This window comes from Salvelinus sp. IW2-2015, unplaced genomic scaffold, assembly GCF_002910315.2.
Source record: "Salvelinus sp. IW2-2015 unplaced genomic scaffold, ASM291031v2 Un_scaffold16323, whole genome shotgun sequence".
NCBI classification, from domain to species: domain Eukaryota; kingdom Metazoa; phylum Chordata; class Actinopteri; order Salmoniformes; family Salmonidae; genus Salvelinus; species Salvelinus sp. IW2-2015.
Genome location: NW_019957534.1, coordinates 156092 through 177120, shown reverse-complemented (window position 1 = coordinate 177120; position 21029 = coordinate 156092). Strand labels below are relative to the sequence as shown.

The 21029-nt window shown below is 44.9% G+C and overlaps 2 protein-coding genes across 4 annotated transcripts; one reads left to right on the top strand and one right to left on the bottom strand.

Moving 5' to 3' along the window:
* Positions 1–1805: 1805 nt before the first annotated feature.
* On the bottom strand, positions 1806–9119 carry gps1 (G protein pathway suppressor 1). Of its 3 annotated transcripts, XM_024146191.2 has the most exons (14): positions 8894–9119; positions 7507–7599; positions 6759–6940; positions 6403–6570; positions 5956–6091; positions 5624–5701; positions 5459–5519; positions 5092–5177; positions 4795–4889; positions 4570–4675; positions 4249–4329; positions 3053–3190; positions 2643–2772; positions 1806–1988 (listed from the first exon to the last, which is right to left on the bottom strand). In XM_024146191.2, exons 1-14 carry the CDS (start codon positions 8924–8926, stop codon positions 1909–1911), a joined length of 1467 nt encoding a protein of 488 aa, XP_024001959.1. In that variant the 5' UTR covers positions 8927–9119; the 3' UTR covers positions 1806–1908. The 3 variants fall into 3 exon arrangements, with proteins under 3 accessions (XP_024001959.1, XP_070298667.1, XP_070298668.1); XM_070442566.1 differs by lacking the exon at positions 1806–1988 and having other exon boundaries at positions 2024–2772; XM_070442567.1 differs by lacking the exons at positions 1806–1988; positions 8894–9119 and adding an exon at positions 8709–8779 and having other exon boundaries at positions 2024–2772.
* A 2539-nt stretch (positions 9120–11658) lies between these two features.
* rfng (RFNG O-fucosylpeptide 3-beta-N-acetylglucosaminyltransferase) lies at positions 11659–20193 on the top strand. Its single transcript, XM_024146190.2, has 8 exons — positions 11659–12299; positions 17414–17462; positions 17679–17781; positions 18678–18831; positions 19005–19090; positions 19256–19421; positions 19582–19667; positions 19914–20193. Exons 1-8 carry the CDS (start codon positions 11745–11747, stop codon positions 19978–19980), a joined length of 1266 nt encoding a protein of 421 aa, XP_024001958.1. The 5' UTR covers positions 11659–11744; the 3' UTR covers positions 19981–20193.
* Positions 20194–21029: the final 836 nt, after the last annotated feature.

Sequence of the window (21029 nt, the reverse complement as noted above, 5' to 3'; positions counted from 1 at the left end):
TTGAATTCTGTATACAAGTGGTACACAGCACTCCCTCGCTGTGTACCACACTCCCTCGCTGTGTACCTCGCTGTGTACCACACTRCCTCGCTGTGTACCACGTGGGTCGCTTCAGCCAGGCTATACAAATAAACCTGTTATTACAGTTCAATAGCAATGAACGATGTTGACAAAATAATTGGATCTAAAGCACGAATACTAATTTTCCCCGTGAGTAAAGTTGTGTCGCCAATATCAATCTAAGGGACTTTATTGGCATGGGAAACATATGTTTGCCTTGCCAAAGCAAGCGAAATAGATAATTATCAAAAGTGAAAAAAAAGAATATAAAATGAACAGTAAACATTACACACAAACATTCCAAAAGAATAAAGACATTTCAAATGTCTTATGTCCATATACAGTGTTATAATTATGTGCAAATAGTTAATGTACAAAAGGGAAAATAAATAAACAAATATAGGTTGTATTTACAATGGCGTTTGTTCTTCACTGGTTGCCCTTTTCTTGTGGCAACAGGTCACAAATCTTGCTGCTGTGATGGCACACTGTGGTATTTCACCCAATAGATACGGGAGTTATCAAAATTGGATTTGTTTTCGAATTCTCTGTGGGTCTGTGTAATGAGGGAAATATGCATATCTAATATGGTCATACATTTGGCAGGCGGTTAGGAAGTGAAGCTTCTTTTTGGAACCAGGTTTTCTCAATAGCAAGGCTATGCTCACGGAGTCTATACGTAGTCAAAGATTTCCTTCATTTTGGGCCAGTCACGGTGGCCAGATATTCTGCCGCTGTGCACTCTCCGTTTAGGGCCAAATAGCGGTTTCTTTGTAAATTCTTTCCAATATGTCAAGTAATTGTCTTTTTTTTCTCATGACTTGGTTGGGTCTAATTGTGTTGCTATCCTGGGGCTGTTTGTTTGTGAACAGAGCCCCAGGACCAGCTCCCCTCATCCATTCGAATAATTAAAACAAGTGCATGCTATCAGTTGTCGAGATCAGTGATTTTGTGAGGTTTTAATGTGGGAGAAGCAGGAATCAGATGACACCGCAAAGAGAAAAATAAATGAAACTCATTTCCTCATCGTCAACCTCTGTTTACGGTACAGTCCCTCTTGACTTATATCCAATTACTTCGTACAAGAATAAATAAAATCACATAACATTGAAATTCAATGCAATCTTCCTAAAAAACTACATCTCAGTATCAACATTCTGTTCTTTAGAGGTCATAAATAAACAATGTTAAGGGTGTGTGGGAAATTGGCTTATTGTGCAACTGGTAAACAAAGGTATGTTGTGAGAAGACAAAAGTCCTGACCACGCTTCCGATTATCATACACATTTATTTTAAAATCAGATCTTATGGACATTGGTTCTGAAGTGTGTGTTCTGTTAATTTCTTAATGGATGCATCACGTCTATCATGAGAAAAAAAAGAATGAAAGAAAAGTGCATCTTAGGAAAAGAGGACAGTACTGTGAAGCGACTGAGCGCCACTCAACTCTAAACACTCACACACACAGCCTCTCCAATACAACATTAACACACTCAGGTTGCTCATCAAGTATCTCCACAGACTACCACTGTTCACTTCCCACATGACCAGAGTCCTTGGTGCATCCAAAATGGCTCCCTTATTCCCTATATCGTGCACTACAGTTGACCAGAGCTCTATAGGCCCTGGTCAAAAGTGGTGCACTATATAGTGAATAGGGGTACCATTTAAGACTCAGCCTATTGAAGTTGACGTCTCAGTATTTTTCTTTCTGCAGGCAAAAGATGCAGCACTGAGTCAGCAGGAGGAGGGGGATCCTCAGATGGGGGGGGGTGGGGTGCTAGGTCCCCTGGCAGATCCCCCCCTGACATGGTAACTTCCTATAAGACAGATGTCTCATGGGAATGTTCACATGTTGGTGCTCATTCGTGATTGGCTGTTGGCAGAGTTAAGTTCGCCTTGGCTGCCCTCCCTGGGAGGAGACTGGAGAGAGAGGGAGGGGAAAAAGGGAGGAGAGAGGGGGAGAGAAATAAGGTTGAGTGGTTGACATCCTCTATAAGCAAAGACGGGGGAGAACTAAATTCTCATCCTGCATTCTGATGCCTTTACCAGTCTTCAGACGTAAGAACATACAGTATATGTATCAAAAGGAAAACGTACCAAGCATACAATATAAAAGTGTTGCAGCTATTCTCTGGTACTGTAAGATCATGACAAACTGGGGTGAGAGGGACAGACGACAGAGATTCCTCCTCTGAATCAAAGGTATTTTATTTCAGAGCCAATGATGTGTGGAAATGAGCAGTAGTGGATGGCTGAGAGGAACAGAGATGAGGAGAGGGGGAGGACGGCCTGTAGAGAGGATGGGTGGACCAGAGGTCAACGAGATAGAATGAAAGGAAGACCAAGCGGATATGGGAACGAGAGAAAGAAAGGAGCTGATTAGATGGCGGCACTGATAGGGAGGCTGATTGAGGCAAGGATGTCAACACATAAATAAATAAAATAGCAGTTCTGAGATGTCCATATCCTAAAGGGAAAGGCAACAAAAAAGGGGGGGGGGGGCGGGGCGGGGTCAAGATAGATGAGTAGAGAGAAAGCAGCCTGAAAACCCCAGGGAGACCTGTGGTACAGAGGTCCCTTGCGTATCTGGTTGCGCAGCACGGCAGCTCGTAGGATCATGGCTTTGGCTCGCCTCTGGAACTCCTTGCCCATGTGGATAGACTTCTCAAACGTGTGGCTCCGCTGGTCCACGTCCCGCGCATACAGGATCTGAGATGAGGAGGGAAGAGTATTTCATAGTCTCTTTGTACATTAATGTGCTCGGCATCTCAAAGAGAGAAGGGAGGAGAGAGACAGGCTGGGGATAAGAGCGCTGTGGCAAACCATTTGGGTCACTGTCAAATCAACATCCCATGCTGCATTATAAGATTATAAACTGTTAAACAATGAAAGAGTGATCGGAGCTCATCTAGTGAGTGTGAGTGAGAGAGCTGGGGGGTGGGGTGTATATGTGACTTGACTCTTGAGTGTGTGTGTGTGTGTGTGTTACCTTGCTGTGGGAGTCAATGCGTGCGTTGATAAGTCCCTCCAGTATGAGCTGGGTGAGTTCGTCTTCCAGAGCTAGCACCGTGGTGTTGAAGGCCTGGGCCATCTTAGTCATGTCTGCAGACACGTACGGGCTGAAGTACTGCAACACACACACATTAACATCTTAGTCATACATGCAAATGAAAAGTAGAGACTGAGGTACTGCACACGCATGAATGACCCTCGCCCACACCACTACACAAAAAAAAGTGTACATTACAGCAGACCTTGCAGCAAACACACACACATTAATACTGGGGAGAGAGAACCTGCTCTGAATGTTAATGATCCCCAAACCAAACTATTTTGATTACATATTTATTATTTACAATCTAAATAACACCAGCGTAACGCACACCCTCCAACAAGTATCCCAACCATCATCCCACTGCAGTAAGACAGAAAGGAGACCAAGAGGTCAAGCAGAAGAACAATGTCTAATTTAGGGCATGATATTAACTAACATTAGCAGAACAACCATCTTAGGTGCCATACTTCACCTGCTAGTCCAGTTAACCCTGTTTGCTTCCCAACCAGGGCTACAGTCAGAGGTAGTGATCTATAGAAGGAATAGGGTGCCATTTGGGATGCAACCCTGTAGATGTTTGACCCCAGGAGTCAGTGTCATTCAGACACATTTCCTCAGCTAAATGTAGTATTGATTGCTGCCTCAGCTAGAAGTGACAGGTTTCCATCCAATTAGAGACAGATTTTCATGTGAATATTCTAGAATCTGCATATGATGGTTATTATATCAATATGTGTGCAGAGGCATTTACACCTCCATTTCTCGCATAATTAATTTTACAGACACAAAAAGATCCCACCATGTCGAACGAACAAATTGTCTGTCAGCATTTTCAAAAATTGTACCGAAACTGTCACAATTGTTTTATTTACGGTATGACTTTACGCGCATAAAAACTGTGGATGGAAACGTGGTTAGAGAGAGAAGTTTTGTTTCCGATTCTTTCCCACAGACGCAACGATTGCCTTTTTTTTACGTCTATGGGGGAGCCATTGACTGACTAATTGACTATTCAAACCCATCCGTAGTTGTGAGTATATAAGGAAAACAACAGAATACTCTGGATGTCCATGATGTTCAGTATTATATGGGAGTACTGGAGGAAAAGTGTTCCTGTCCCCCAGTCTCACCTGTATAAGGGCTCTGTTCCTGATCAGTGTGTAGAGGGTCAGTACGTGGGGGGCCAGGTACATGTCTAACAGCAGGTTATCCTGAGAAATAAGAAAAGCAATCTGCATTTAGGACAGGTTTCAAATATGTGTTATCAACATAATGAAAATACAGCACTAGGAAAATACACCATAGCTTTCAACGTAGGAAATCACGTTACTTGGTTCTTACGTCGTTTAATTCCCGTTTTCAAATTCTTTGCTACCCATTTTATGTTTTTCACATCAATGCAATCACTGGATCGATTGATAATCATAGATCATTAATTAGATTAATCTCACCTTGATCTCATCCAGCATTTTGAGACAGGAAGCGTACTTTGACTCATAGAACTTAAAGATGATGTCACGGACCTGAGGCTCCAACTCTAAGAATAATTTAAAGGAGCTGGGAGGACATAAAAGACATGAATAGAAGATGGTGGATGGTAACACAGCTCGATTAGTTACATGAAAAACACACACCATTTATACAGCAGATACACAGGCGTTTGCGCACTCACACACCTGCTTGAGATTACGTTCTTCTGTAGCTCCTGTCTGTCGAAGGTGGCGAGGGCACACATCCCTCCGTACACAGCTACATTGCTGGGGGACAGGAGCTGGACACACAATACAGGAGGTTGGTACAATGCCAACAGAAAAAAAAAAAATTATTAGAATTTGTCTTTACAATTGTCCAAGTACCCTTGTCCTAGTTGTTGTTGCCTTCCCAAATGTTGATAAACAATACACAATTATCACAGGGAAGTCACAGACTTCACCTTTAAAGTACTACACAGACAGGCAGGCAGACTGACTAACCTCAGCGAAGTCACAGTGGTCGAAAGAGGCCAGCAGGAAGCACTTGGCTGCTTGTTTGTACTTTCTGGAGGCCAGCTCAGCTAGGCCTGGGGGACAGTGACAAATATACAGACGTGGAGGAGGAACAAGGAGAAAGAACGAGAGGTCAAATGAACCTGAGTGTGGGAAGAGAACTTTGTAATCTAATCAAAGCAGAAGGAGGTTTAAAACAAATCAATTTTCATTGAAACAAAACATTAGCATGAGTGTCTGGACCTGTTGAAGATTGGCATCTGTTGTTAGTGAGTTTTATACCCTCTAGAGAACAACAGGTGAAAATATTTATGTACATCTCTTTGTAGAACAACAAAGATAGTGAGTGAATTACCTGCAGCACATTTTAATTTGGTGAGGACTGACTGACTCTGGCAATCTCTCTCCCCTCTTTGCTGAAACAAAAATAAAGATATTCCCTCAGTAAAGATGGACACGTCTGTGTTTTTTTAAGACAGTAGAGGACTTGTGCTCTCTCTCTGAGGAACCTATGACTTACCTCTGCTATCTCTGGAGTGGATTCAGCTTTGCTTACATAACTAAGGACGTGGGACCAGTTCTGGAGGTAGACGCTAACCTGATAGATGAAACAGTAAACAAACAGTAAATTCAGTAAGAAAGCCTGTAGAACACATATCAATACCGCCCTCTAGTGCTAGTCATTGAAGTTAATCATATCACAGAGAAAGCAAGAGGCTGAGAACAAGTGAGGCAGAGACAGAACGAAAGAGGAATTATAGCCCTTCTGCCCTCCAGACTTTACATCAGGATTAAGAGCATTGATCAAAAAACTAGGACCACTAACTGTCATTATGATGAATGATGACATACCTTGATAACATTAAGACACATGTTTATGACATGCTTGGCGCTAGTGCAGTAGTCTCGGGCTCGGGAGTAGCACTTAAGGGCATTGCTGAGGTCACCGCAGTCCAAGTAGTGGTCCCCAAGGTCATCATGACCCCTCCTGAGGTGAAAAAAATAATTATAGAGAGCGTTTGGGCCAGTACCACAGAGAAAGAGAGGTCAGGAAAGGAAAATTCAGACCCCCCCCCTTTGGCCTGAACAAAGCACTATGCAGAATCACTGATCAACAAATAAATATTCCATTCCAAATGACCTTACATTAAAAAACTACTACTACTAGTCAACTACTCAGTGATTACTTCAAGATCTGCAAACAGACGCAGCACATTGCTCAGGCCGATCCTCTTGGAGGTGAGGATTACCCAATCGGTTTATTATCTACTTGATGCAACCGTAGCGTCTCCCACCCACCTGATGCTCTCTTTGATGGAGTTTCCTTTGTAGTTCTTCAGGTCAGTGTCCAATTTCTCCAGTTTGAGCAGGGCCTTTTTCCTGGTCGACTCGGCCCACGCTGTGTCCAGAGGAGGGGGTTCGACTGCCCCGCCCTCCACCGCAGCATCTGGAGCCCCCTGGACCTCTCTGAACACACACACACACACACACACACACACGAATCAATCAAACACTCAACAAAAACAAAAAGCACTTTCCAAACCAACAATGAAAAATTACATACTATGCACTAGTAGTAACCACTCTTCGTTGCTGTACCTTCTCTGTGCTATGCTGGAGGGTACTAGGCTAAGCTAGGGCTGTGATACACCTACCTGGTGGCCTCTGTGAGCTTGCGGTGGATCTCCTCGTACACGTCTACGTTGAAGGTCCTGTGGACGAAAGACAGGGCCATCTTCAGGGCCTCGGCGCGGAGCTGGGGACAGTGCTCTGCTATGAACTGCAGCCTCTCAATACGCATCAGACCACAGTAGCTGGATGCATACTGCTCCAGGTCCTAGAGAAAGGGAGACAAAGACACACACACACACACTTCAGTGGGACAAAAGCCTAAAAATGTTGATTTTTCACTCAATAGTCTGCATTTGTATTTATTAAGGATCCAAACACATTAACGCACTTATATTACACATAAAACAGTACATCATATAACATTATTACACCACTACATATCTACAATACAACATGTATAATACCACATTATTTGTATGCTCGCGTTTGTGTGTGTGTCTCTTCACAGTCCCCGCTGTTCCATAAGGTGTATTTTTATCTGTTTTAAAATCTGATTCTACTGCTTGCATCAGTTACCTGATGTGGAATAGAGTTCCATGTAGTCATGGCTCTATGTAGCACCTACCAGTCTGTTCTGGACTTGGGTATTGTGAAGAGACCTCTAGTGGCATGTCTTGTGGTGTATTCCCCTTCTACAGATTCCTTTGATTTCAGTTTAACATTTAAATAGCAGTAGAAATGTCATTTGTGTGGTATTTGAGTCCCATCTACATGAAACAAGCCCGCCTTTACAATGCCAGTAGGGGGAAATCCTGGATAGATAGACCATACCAGCGTGGGGTTTTCCACCACATAGTTGACATCTGGTGCATTCTGCTGGTCCTCCTGTGGGTCAGCATCTATCTGCATGGGCTCAACAACCCCCTGAAGAAGAGCGAACATACAGGTAACTGCCAAAATAAAAGAAACACCAACATAAAGTGTCTTAAGAGGGTGTTGGGCCACCACGAGCTGCCAGAACAGCTTCAATGCTACACATGTCTGGAACTCTATTGGAGGGATGCGACACCATTCTTTCACGAAAATTCCATAATTTGTTGTTTTGTGGATAGTGGTGGAAAACTGTCTCAGGTGCCGCTACAGAACCTCCTAAAATGGGGGGGCAGGTAGCCTAGTGGTTAGAGTTTTGTAGTAACTGAGAGGTTGCAAGATCAAATCCCAGAGCTGACATGGTAAAAATTTGTCGTTCTGCCCCTGAACAAGGCAGTTAACCCACTGTTCCTATGCCGTCATTGAAAATAAGACTTTTCAATGGCGGCCTAGTTAAATAAAGGTACAATTAAAAAATTGGGTTGAGATCAGGTGACTGACACACACACTTTAAACCCCCTTTGCTCTTTTGAGACCCCCTCTTTCAAAGTCACAGAGATATCTTCTTCTAGCAATGGTAGCCAAAATAACAGGCAACGGGGAATTTATATACATGACCCTAAACATGATGGGATGTTAATTGATTAATTAACTCAGGAACCACACCTGTGGATGCACCTGCTTTCAATATACTTTGTATCCCTGATTTTATCAAGRGTTATCTTTATTTTGGAAGTTATCTGTACATACTGTTGATAAGTGTCATAGCAGCGTGGCACAATGAGGGGAATACTGACTGTCTGCAACCAGGTTACCAAGGTAATGAAAATAGCCCTACATACACGACACTCCCACAATGGACAGATCGCTCATGTCCTACTGGATATTTACATTGGAGACACAATGTACATGTGTTGCTGAACAAAATTAAAAAGGGATGGCTAAACTACTACTAGCTGGATAACAAGTCAACTAACTACAATAACAGAAAACTAGCTAGCTAGCATGACTGTCAAAGTGCCTGAAGAAACCATAAATGAACAGCGAACAGTTTCCTGGGATGCACCTTTCTAAAAAAATGTGTCATTCTAACATCTAGTCAGTTGGTATAGAATAACAGTGAATGGAAATATAACGCTGTAGAGTTAGCTATATGAACTTACTAAAGTTAGCCTAGCTAGTTAGCTTGCCAGTACTGCTAGCGGCCCAAGCTACTCCCGGTGTATGCAAGGCTTGCGTGTTTATCAGAGTATCCACCGTCCCAGTTAAGCGCGAGAACAGCCTTATCCACGTGCCTACCCGCATACCGTTTTTGTGTAAACATGCATCAAAATCGATTAATTATTACCTGAAAGTTGAATACTTGCACGGGCAAAGGCATCTTTCACGGTTTGTGACGTTCAGCGGCAGAGAGGAAGAAGCGAAGCGAGACGGATAACTGGGACCAAAATCTGTCTTCTCCGGCAGGTGGCGTTTTTCCCGCTGATCAAGGGAGGAGTTGTTGTATGGAGATCAATGAGTGTCGAATTTAGTTAACAAAAAATGAATGTCTTATTTTCTACTTGAGGCTTATTTGATCGAATATACGTTTGGTAATGCTTACGTTGTTACGAGTGTACTGATATAAGTAGGACACATGATTTCCTGCCAAGTTTGAGAAAACACACTTTATATCGGATTTGTGCCTGTTATCACACTCGTATCTGTCCTCTCATTGGCTAGAATGGTCCCACCTGATCTTGCCTTCTCCCGACTGCCTTCCATTTCTGAAGACATTTATTTTCATTGTTGGAGCAGCTAGTCGATTAACTGGTCGATATGGTCCGTTGTGTCTCAGTTGGTAAAGCATGGCGCTTGCAACGCCAGGGTTGTGGGTTTGATTCCCATGTGGGACCAGAAAAAATGTACAACAATGTATCCACTCGCTACTGTAAATAGCTCTAGATAAGAGTGTATGTTAAATGACTAAAATGTAATATGATGGATATTCTGAGTCTACAGCAACAAATAACGTCTCGCTATCACATCCGGGGCATGGGTTCACAGGGATCTTTACGTAATGACGTCAGCGCTGCTCCAGATGTGTCCGAGGCAGTGTTATTGCAGCGTTCACATCAACTCCAAACTCGGAAAAATACGAGGTCAAATCATGACGTCAGTGATATTCAGGTTGAAAATTCGGAGCTCTAGAAAAAGGCCCTATATTCCCAGTTGGATGACAGTTCAAATCGATTTTTACCAGTGGGAGATCGTTTGTTCCCGAGTTCCCAGTTGTTTCAACGCACTGAAGTCATCGGAGATTTCCGTGTTCCCAGTTGTTTTGAACGCGGAATATTTCGATCAACAACAACAAAACACTGTTGCAAACTGATGGTAATTTGTATTAAGATACAACTAGTTCAGATATTAAAAATGAATTACTCAAATTGTAAATTCTAACAATTTATTTGAGGTCACCCTTGAGATGAATACGTGTTTTTAACTTTGTCACACTAGTTGGCTAAGCCTACTGGAGGGATTTTGCCGCGAGTTGTTTTGTCTAACAACTTTTTCATTGTCAGCACAAAATTGGCTACGAGAGCCTACGACACCCAGAGCGAAAATAGCAACACAGTGGCGACCCCAACAGCTGTAGCCTACTACACTACAGGGACATTTAATTTGCAAGGCCAGGTCAGCATCAGCCAGAGGGCGCTCAGTTTCAGAGGATTTGCGTTTGGAGCGAGAATCACACAGTAGGTGATTTGAGAGGAATCCGAGAAACAGAGGTCGTTTATAATCGCAATAGAAACAAATTACGTTGTTTGACTCGCTTGCACTTGACTGGTTGAGGGCACAGCTAGGCTACTTAATCGCGGTCGTATAGAGAAAGCGGGCTGCTGATGGTTAAAATCTGAGCCCAATCAAATCATAGTCAAGACGTGGAGACAAAAAAAGAGAAGATCTTTGAAGAGTATAAAAGCGTCTGGAAACCCTGTATTGTATTTTCTTTGATCAGATTCTGTCCACTTAATTCATTTTTGGTGACCAGTTCCCCTGGTGTGGGTTTTTTGTTGCTGCATTTGGGAGGAGGCACATCGGATTAAAAACGTGATTTATTTTGTTTCTATGTAAGTATAAGGCATTTTCGTCATCACAGAATAAGTGTTTTAAGTAATTCGGCATAAACAGGGGTTTTCATAGAATGTAATTCAAAATAATTGACTGAACACGCTTGCCTTTCTTTTGTTTACCGTAGGACAGCCTATAGACCCGTATGTGCACGACATGCACACGAAACAACTCCTAAACATCCCCGTAAACTTTAAAGTTACCTTTTATAAGACCCAATAATGTTTGTTAATCGCGTTGTTGTTTTCATACATTTGTTGTGAACTCTACAGTTAAATGACCGAGCCCACAGCAGTCAGACCTGTTTCTATTGGCAGTGACCCAATCTGGCAGATTTGCATCTACCAGATTTGCAGATTTGCATAATTCCAAACCAGGCACCAAAATATTACATTTTATGCATTATGTTTATTTATTTCCCCCTGTAAATTATGTATAACTCCTTCATAAACCATACTATCCTTCATGCTATATCCACATATCTGTGCTGAGAGCTCARATTTTACTAAGGGGGCTAATTTTAGTAAAGAAAAAAGGGTTTGATTACATCCCTCTGCTTCCTACAACTGGCATCTGTTACTGGTTGAGGTATCATTGCCTCTGAAAATAGCAGCAAACAGGAAATTGCTCACACACTGAAGGTAAGTCTGTCAATTAAATGTGACCTGTATAAACTGACTGGCAAATGGAAGGGCATAAGTGTCAATGTGCCAAGAGGAGAACCTCCAGACTATACAGGCCTGTCTGCCAATTCAGCAAAAGTTAGTGGTCAGACTGAGAAGAAATAGTGTCTGCCATTTAAGAGGGACTCAATCAGAATGTATATAGAGTTGTACAGTGAAATCGTGGCCTTTTTATGCAGAAACAGACTAGTATGTCTGGCACCCAGGGTAGAGTAAACCCATGCAGGAGCCAGTATCCATACACTGAGATAGATTATGTTTTCAAGTGTGTCACTGTCATCTTATTATGAGGGTGGTGGTGATGTCTCTTCAGGTTCCTGTGTGATGTCATAAAGATGGGACGTGGTGGAGCGGGAAGCAAAGCTGGCGTCGGCGGCTGACAGGCCCCTCCAGCGGCCAATCAGGATGCATGTCTCCTCGATGGGTGTCAGCAAGCTCTGCTTTCTGTTCTCCCTGGCCCTCTGTGCCCTCCTGCTGCTCCTCATCCCTGCCCTCCAGCCCTCACAGCATCAGGGGGACCTGCCTCAGCCCCGGGCCCACACCAAGCCTGCCCGGGCGGGCATAGGCGCCAGCAAAAAACCCCAGCACCCTGGAGGTCTGGTGGTCCCTCTCCAGGCAGATGTGGGGAAAGTGACAGTGGCAGTGGGACATAATGGGATTGATGGTGGATCTATAGGGCAGGGCACACCCAGAGAGACCAAGAGGACTGGGGATGGGGACTGGGTGTATACAGCTGGTCGAGGTGACACCCAGGGCAATGGGAAGCATACAGACTCTCAGACAGGGGCGAAGGAGGACTTTCTCCACAGAGCTGGAGTTGTGGTGGGGGCTGGAGGGTCTCGGTCCAGGACCCCTTTAGAGCTGAAAGACATTTTCATAGCGGTGAAGACCACCAGGAAGTACCACAAGTCCAGACTGGATTTGCTGTTCCAGACCTGGGTGTCCAAAGCCAAAGAACAGGTAGGGAGGAACACAAACACATGCATACAGACACACACACACACACTCAAGTCCGAACTTGGCAGTGGTTCAGATGCAGCCTATGGCCCTGGATAAAGGTATTTGTTATGTCAATACAAACACAGCCCCCCCTAGGTTATGTTTTGTCTACAGGGTAGATCATCTCATTTGTCTTGTACTGTTAGCAAGACCTCCAGACAGGGTGTGTTTCTAGAGTACACAAGGACTCCTTCCCCTCTCTCTGTTCTCCAAGCAGCTGTAGTAACAGTAAAGAGTGAACATAATTTCTAGCGCCATGGGCTGCATGTCACTGCAACTACATTGCAGGTCCATTTCTCTGAAGAGTTGACTGTACTCCTTCAACAAGGGTTTGATTATCATATAGAACATGGAAGTGGAGGAAATGTGCTGCTATGGCAAATTCTGGTCTAAGATTCTATCCCAGTGAACACAAGATTTTGAAAACATTTATTTTCAACGTCTTTCCAATGTCTTCATGTGCTCATAGGGATGGTTTTAGCCATAGGGCAGCAGGTAGCTTAGCAGTTAAAGCGTTGGGCCAGCAACCAAGAGGTCGCTGGTTTGAATACCCCGCCCTACAAGATAAAAAAATGTGTCGACGTGCCCTTGAGCAAGGCATTTAAACCTAATTTGCTCAAGGGATGTCATACTACTATGGCTGACCCTTTAAAACAACACATTTCACTGCACCTATCCAATACAACAACTTTTTGTTGTTGTTGCCAACACTGCAGATTCATGCCCCCATGCTGGCCCACATCTGGGTTTCCTACTGCTATTACAAAAGTAGAGACATCTGGGACATTGCAGATACCCTGTCCACTCCCTGTCAGCACAGAGCTCAAGCACTTGGAACTCATCTCAGAAAAACATCTCAACCATTAAATAAACAACTTCTCCCCCCTTGGCAAGAGTATCAGCTCCTGTGGTTCAGAATGACGAGATYTGCGTCAAGAGCATAAAGGCCATTTGGAATCAATTGACTGCTTGGATCGGGTTCTATAACGATTCTAACAAACCACATGCGTAACTCATCTTGATGAATTGACGCCAAGCCATCTTATTGGCTCTTCTGCCAATCTCAGTTGGTCTCGTGGTTGTTTGGTGTGATATTGGGTGTTCCCTTATCTGCACGGTTAGAGTCCTCCACTAAAGCAAAGGTTGATGTTCAGTGGAGCCATAAAGTAAAACTGAAACAGATTCTCTGAGATGAGAAGTCCATGTGTTCTCCACCCCTCATAACCTCAGCCACTATGGCCCAATCCTAACGTATTGTCCCATCAATACATGATTTATGCTTAAGTTTGAGTTACTTGTATCTCGGGCTGTGATTCAGTGATCTGTATATACAGGACCATAATGAGACACAGACGCTGGGAGTAGAGTAGTAGTGATGGTACAGAAGGAGAGAGCAGATGCTCTACAGAACAGTGTCTTGCTGGCCGTAGTGTGTGTGGGTGGGTATGTACCCATGGTGGCCAGGGGACGTGGAATGGTTAAYCACATGACGGRGTGTGTGTGCAGGAAGGGTGGAAAYGCATGCCCTGTGTGTGTCAGTATGTGCAGCGTGGGGAAGCGTTCATGCGCGGGCCTGTATGTGGTTGTAGACCCTGGGCCACCAGAGGGAAGATGTTCCTGGGCAACCATAGACTAGAGGAGAGCAGGAGATGTGTGCAGGAGGAACACACTGCTGTGTTTGCTCTCTCTCTGTGCAGGAATTRCTGCCCACCCCCACCACCCACCATTTAGAAGGCTGGAGGGCAGGAGGAATCTGTGGGAGCAAGGCTGGGTGAACTGGGAAGAAAGGGGGTGGGGGACAGAGATTCCAGAGAGAGAGCAAACACAGCAGTGTGTTCCTCCTGCACACGTCTCCTGCTCTCCTGTAGTCTCTGGTTGCTCAAGAACTTCTTCCATCTGGGGGCCCAGGGTCTACCACCACAGGAGGAATGAGAGATGTGGGGATTAGTCAGAGGGTGGGGGGGGGGGGGGAATTCTCTGGTGTTATCCTTCTCCAAACACAGGGGCATGTATGGGAGGCTGTAGAATATAAATCAACATTCCCCACCCAGGGATCTATGAGAGGCTGTAGAACAGGGATGGGCAACTCCAGTCCTTGGGGGCCTGATTTTGCCCCAGCCTCAGCTAACACACCTGACTCCAGTAATCAACTGGAGGCTGTAGAATATATTCTAGATCAACAGGCAAAAGAGTACAGCTGGGGAGAACTGTGTCATAGGGTAGAACCATAACCTAGTATATTATAGAAAGATACCCATGTGTTAAATAGTGTGTAGCATTGAAGGGGTAGGCTGTGTGATTGAAGGGATAGGCTACTTCATACTCTTTTACCATAGCCAACATACATCACGTATTAACATACTTTCACACTTATGCTTATTTCACAAGTACTATTTTAGAAGGTCCGGTCACACGAATTTCCTAGGTGGCAAAGGTCTGGATGGATATAGTCATTTGTCGGTGTAGTAACAAACCCKCAAACCCCCAAACTGTTCACACAACTCTTGCTGGCGGAGAGAACATTCTTGCAATTCTACACATTTTGCATGGGGCAGAGAATTGTTTTTGCTGTTTTAAAGCTAATTTTCTGCAATTCTACACATTTTCCCATATCTTACGTGTGGTTAAATGATACCAGGGGTCGAAGCTCGACRCCATTCTGAGTCTGGACTGCTGTTCGCCAGTTGATTATGGGGGATATAGGGAATAGGGGGACTGTGMTTCATATCCTGGGTCTGTTCTGGGCCTATAAAACAGATCAGCAGTGAGGCCCTTCAAGACAAAGAGTTCCAGTGTTCAGCTGCACATTAACAGGACCAAACACATTGGCCCAATTTGCTTAGTAACTAACGTCACAGCTCCATTTGTGTTGACATAAAAATACCCTATCTCCCAGGCAGCTCCAGGGGTGCATCCCAAATGGCACCCTATTCTCTTTATAATGCACTACAGGCCCTGGTCAAAGTAGTGCACTATATAGGAAATGGGGTGCAATTTGGGACACAGACCAGGAGAGGAGTGTTCAAAGACCGCATTGTGCCACCGTCCCACTGTGTGTCTACTTTCTAATGGCCACCTGCACAACTATTCACTAAAAGACCAAGTGTGACCACCGCTACTGTTCTGACCATTGGCTCAGACAGGTATAGGGCATTGGCCTAGTTCTCAGTCTTTTGGGTCAACAATTTAACAAAACATTTTATTTTATTTAACTAGGGAAGTCAGTTAAGAACAGATTCTTATTTAAAATGACGGCCTAGGTTGAGTCACTCTAAGGAAAATGTTATGAGCTTCAGTTAAGAGTAGCAGCTGGGTAGTTCCACTCATTTATAGATCATATGGATGTGTCAGGCTCATCAGTTGTTTTACTGTTTGGAAATCAAGAGAGTTTAAAGAGTGGTGGGATCTACAGACAGACAGGCCTCTGATTGGTGTCTAGGGTCAAATAGAATGGGCTTTCAACAGTCATTCTGGCTCATGTGAGGTTTATGGAGTAGTATGAAGTTGGTCCTACCTCCAATACACTGGTCTAAGGTCAGTTTTGTGTTTTCCTCACTAGTGGTTAAGGTTTGGAATAATGGTGGGCTGATCCTAGATCTGTGACTACGGGCAACGTATACCTGGAGTGGAGTTTAAAGGARGCCTGCTGGGTTTATTTGGGCCTGTTAAAACCCTATGAGGGGAGTCCGTGAGAACACAGAGCAGCCATTTCTCTTTAGCTCCAGTCTTGCTGAGTGAACACGAGGCTAACCTTCTCTCCATATATGTGGAGAGATTTCTCTGGAAAGAAAAGAAGACATGGAACCACACTGAGTCACAGCTTTAGTCTCRGAGTATTTCAAATGTGGAAACTATTCTAGGAATCCTTCTACAGTGTTCATAATAGAGCTGTTGGYAAATGACTTACGGGAGGGAGGGAAGAAAGGTACTGTAGATTGAAGGGATTGGAGGCTTCCTCCTGCACGGTGTAGCGACTTTGAATGAACTAGAGTAGAACCAGGGTATCTTGAAATGTTTTAACAAGATGTTATCACTTTTCTCGTGTGTGACTGTTTGCACATTTGTGTTGTTTTAACAGCCTGTCAGAGAATTTACACCATCTACAGTGAGCCAGAATAGCCCCAGGCTGGCAGGTTGACGTAACATGGTAGAAATCTGTTTAAAACTTCAGCCAACGGGCCCCGGCAATCACACTGCCTCCGGGCCCTGGCAACCACACTGCCTCCGGGCTACGGCAACCACACTGCCTCCGGGCCCTGGCAACCACACTGCTGTCCAGGCCATTTATGCCCTGCTGGCTAGCCAGGGATCTGCGAGTTGCCAGGGTGACTGGGTCCTCCCCTCTTTGATCAGGGAAGGTCTTTGTTTGCCTGGCATGGTCTGGCTCGTCCTGGTGGTGTATTGTGTGTGTGTGTGTCACATGCCTGTGGTGTCCTGTGTAGTTTTCCACCAGTCCTGGCACGGATGCCCAGCATCTCCCAGGGCACACAGGAAAGAGAGGGCATGCCACCGGGCACGAGGCAGGGAGGAGACGACTGGAGGATAAAAGAAGGGGGGATGAAAGAGGGAGGGAGGGAAGAAAGACGAAAAGGGGACAGAGGGATAGAAAGAGAAGGCATGCCACTGGGCACGAGGCAGGCGGGCAGCAGGGAGGGAGGGAAAGAATACACGACAGGAGGAAGGGAGGGGTAACAGACAATTAGGAGAGAGAGAAGGAGGAAAGGAAAGAGGGAGCATGCCATGGTTGAGGCGAGCAGGGTAAAGGGGAGGAGGGGGACTGAGTGCCAGGGAGAATGGGCCCAGTGTTGTTTGAGTTAGCATAGTCTGGTTATTGTTTTACCCAACTGCTTCACTCCATGAATCAGCAGTATAGGTCTAGGACATGGAGGCCTCGTTGTGCAAGCCATATTTTTGATCTCTCTTCCCTCTCCTCTCTCTTTTGCTCTCTCCCGTTCTGTCTGTCTTGGGGGGGGGGGGGGGTGGGGGGGGGGGGGGGGGGGGGGGGGGGGGGTGTATACGTGGAAACAAACTTAGTGTTAACAACATATCTCTCTCTCTCTGTTTGTCTCCTCAAGACCTTTATATTCACTGATGGGGAGGATCAGGAGCTGAGGAGGAGAGCAGGTCAGTCTACACTCTAATAGGTGGATAATGGAAGTACAAATAGGAGAGCAATTATTGTGTCACTGTACCTTCTTAAATGTAACCATTTGTCAAATGTGATTGGAGTTCTTAGAAAGACTTGTAATTTGTTATCAGGCATATGTGTATTTGATACCCTAGCATTACTGTCTCAGTAGTACGATAAGTAGACTCAACATCCCTCATCTTTTCTCTCAGGGGCTAATGTCGTCAACACCAACTGTTCAGCAGCACACACGCGGCAGGCCTTGTGCTGTAAGATGTCTGTGGAATACGACAAGTTCATCGAGTCGCAGAGGAAGTGAGTCTTTACATARTTTACCTTACTTCCTGCTATTCACCATCACATTGCATGCTAAGAACATAACTATAGATTCAGTTATTTATTATTTGGCCAGTAAGAAGCCAATTCAGAAGTTKGTTTGTTCTCCTGCCCTGATCAGAGAGACCTGAAGTAGTCCCACTTGCTTGGTGGTTAAGATGCTGCTTTTGTCAAGAGTACTGAGCCGCTCAGTTTCAGGAGACTGCCTGTCTATATTATGTAAATATTTATCTTTCTTTACTGGTGAGAAGAGGAAAGGCCTATTTTGAGAATACATCTCACGTGTATGTCTTAGATTCTGTGTTTAGTTAAGGAGGTCAACAGATGGATAGGACTGTATGTCTTCATGTACAGTAGCTCTGGCAAGCACAGATTGTAGGAACACACTGGCCTATTTGGCTCCCGAGTGGCGCAGCAGGCTGTCGGCACTGCATCTCAGTGCTAGAGGCGTCACTACAGACCCTGTTTCGATCCCGGGCTGTATCACAAGCGGATGTGATCGGGAGTCCCATGGGGTGGTGCACAATTGGCCCAGCGTTGTCTGAGTTTGGGGGAGGGTTTGGCCAGGGTATGCCGTCATCGTAAAATTAGAATTTGTTCTTAACTGACTTGCCTAGTTAAAGGTTAAATAAAAACAGTGAAAATATGGACACATTTGCTCCAGTCCCATGTACTATATATGATACTTTATGAGCTGCTATACATTCCAATGAACACCATCATTGTCGTGATGATAACAACACCTTAACATGTCAGTGACACTTTATAAAATGTATTTTTAATAACTTTATAATAACTGTATTAATGTAATAACTTGCATCTCTCTCTGTCCTCCCCCCTCCCTCCCTTTCAATTCTCTCTCCTCCTCCTCCCAGGTGGTTCTGCCATATGGATGATGATAACTATGTGATTGTACCCAGTCTGCTGAAGCTGCTGTCCTCCTTCCAACACACCCAGGATGTTTACCTGGGCCGGCCCAGCCTCGACCACCCCATAGAGGCTGCAGAGAGGGTCAAGAGTGATGGATCTGTGAGTACACCCTGTCTGTTTGTCTGTCTCTTTCTCTTTACCATCCTTCTATCTCGCTCCATCCCTTCCATCTCGATCGTTCTGTCTATGCCTCCCTTCCTGTCTCTCTCTTTATCTCTCTCCRTCTCTACCMGTCTTACTCCTGACCTCTGACACTTGTTTTCTTCTCCCAGGTGTCAGTGAAYTTCTGGTTCGCTACAGGAGGTGCAGGGTTCTGTATCAGTCGTGGTCTGGCCCTCAAGATGAGTCCATGGGCTAGGTGAGTTTGAACAGTTCAACACTCTCAATGTTCTTCAGATGCACATATTATTGTAGCTGTTAAGCTATTAAGCCAAACTGTTTTGAGCAGTTCACTCACAACCTCACCTCTTATCCCCCCCCTTTCTTTTCCTTTTCATCCTTTCCTGTCCTCCTCCTCCCCCAGTCTGGGGAACTTCATCAGCACGGCGGAGAAGATCCGTCTCCCTGACGACTGCACTATCGGTTACATCATCGAGGCGCTGCTGGAGGTGACGCTGACACACACCCACCTCTTCCACTCCCACCTGGAGAACCTGCAGAGGCTACCCACAGACACCGTGCTGGAACAGGTAGGGGTGGGGGGCTGTGTGTGTAGGGGGGGGGGGGGGGTCTGCCTGTGAGAGAGAGATTGTCTACACACAAGTGTGTGGGTGATAGAGAAAGAGACACCCTACTTTGTCTTGTCTGTGATGTATACAACAGCTACCAATTGTTTGTGTGTGTGTCTAGGTCACTCTGAGCTACGGGGGTTTTGAGAACAGGAGGAATGTGGTCAGCATTGGAGGAGCCTTCTCTCTGGTGGAGGACCCCTCACGGTAATCAGACGTTAACCCAACATCCACCCAGCATTCAGTAATGCACAAGACAATTCCATGACACTGGTTTGCTAAACCTCTGCCTCAGTTCAAAGTTTGCTCTCGCTGAATTGTGAATTACATGTAAATGGTTATCCCCTCTCTCTCCACCAACTCTTTTTCGTCTTACCATCACCCTCACCCCCGGCATTGCTCATCTCTCCCTCTCTCTTCCTCCCCTCCCTCTATCTCTCCGTTTCTCTCTAGGTTTAAGACTGTCCACTGCCTCCTCTACCCAGAGACTGACTGGTGTCCTAGTAAAGGTCACCATTGATGGCCACTAAAGTATATCTACAATACTTCCTACCAGCCTGGTTGACTGGTGTCCCTGTGTATGCTAGCTGTTTCATTGCCATGGCAAAATGACAATTTGGCCAAAGCAAAACCAGACTGGCACCCTGGCTAACCCTACAGAACCACTTCACTCAGATAAAATGGTTAAATGTCTGTGTGTCTTTAAGGGTAGACAAGAGGAGGTAAATGGAGTGAGGATCACTTTGGTCATGGTGGGATGATGAAGAAATGCCCCACTACTCTTATCAGTACTGTACCCTCCACTCATCGCAGTAAATTGTCGTCGCTGGCTGTTGCTGTGGCGATTTGTATCACCACTCGTTGCTTTAAATCCCAAACTCTAATATTTTAGTATTGTGGTCCAGGGTTTTTTGAAGGAGTGTTAAGGTACTGAAATTACTGTTGAAAAGGTACCTTAAGATGCTGAATAGGGTGAAATGTTAATTTATTTGCTTTTAGGTCTAAACATTTACTGGACTGATGTTTTTTTATACAAGAGCTCATGACCAGAAATCATCAGAGATTATAATCTGTTATCAGTGTTACAGGAAGAGAGAGACCTTTTAAGTAATGAGTGAGAGCCGTTTGTGCTAATGTAACGGAGTTAAGAATGTACCGTAAACTGACTCCAAGGCTAGCTTGAAATGTCGCAGATGGAGCTATCCAATTGGATCCTTTTGTATAGCTCAATCGATTGGCACGTTGTCAAGGAGGTTGGTCACGTGTGTTTGCGAGCAGAGAATCACTAGTTGAAGCCCGGTATGGGGAGAGGGACAGTGGAGGAAGCTATACTGTTAGCTGCACGTCGGTTTCACTTCACAGATTACCCTTGTGCCCCTCATGTCCTGACGTTAATGTCTCACCAGAAGAGGTTTCAAACTAGTGTGTGTACATATGTGCAGGTTTGTGTGCAACCTAATAGTTTAACCACTCAATCAGAATGCTTTTCATATCTTATAGCCAAAGATGATACCAGTGCCTTATGTTTCAATCAACTAGACATTGGAAATGCTTAAGAGCACATCATGA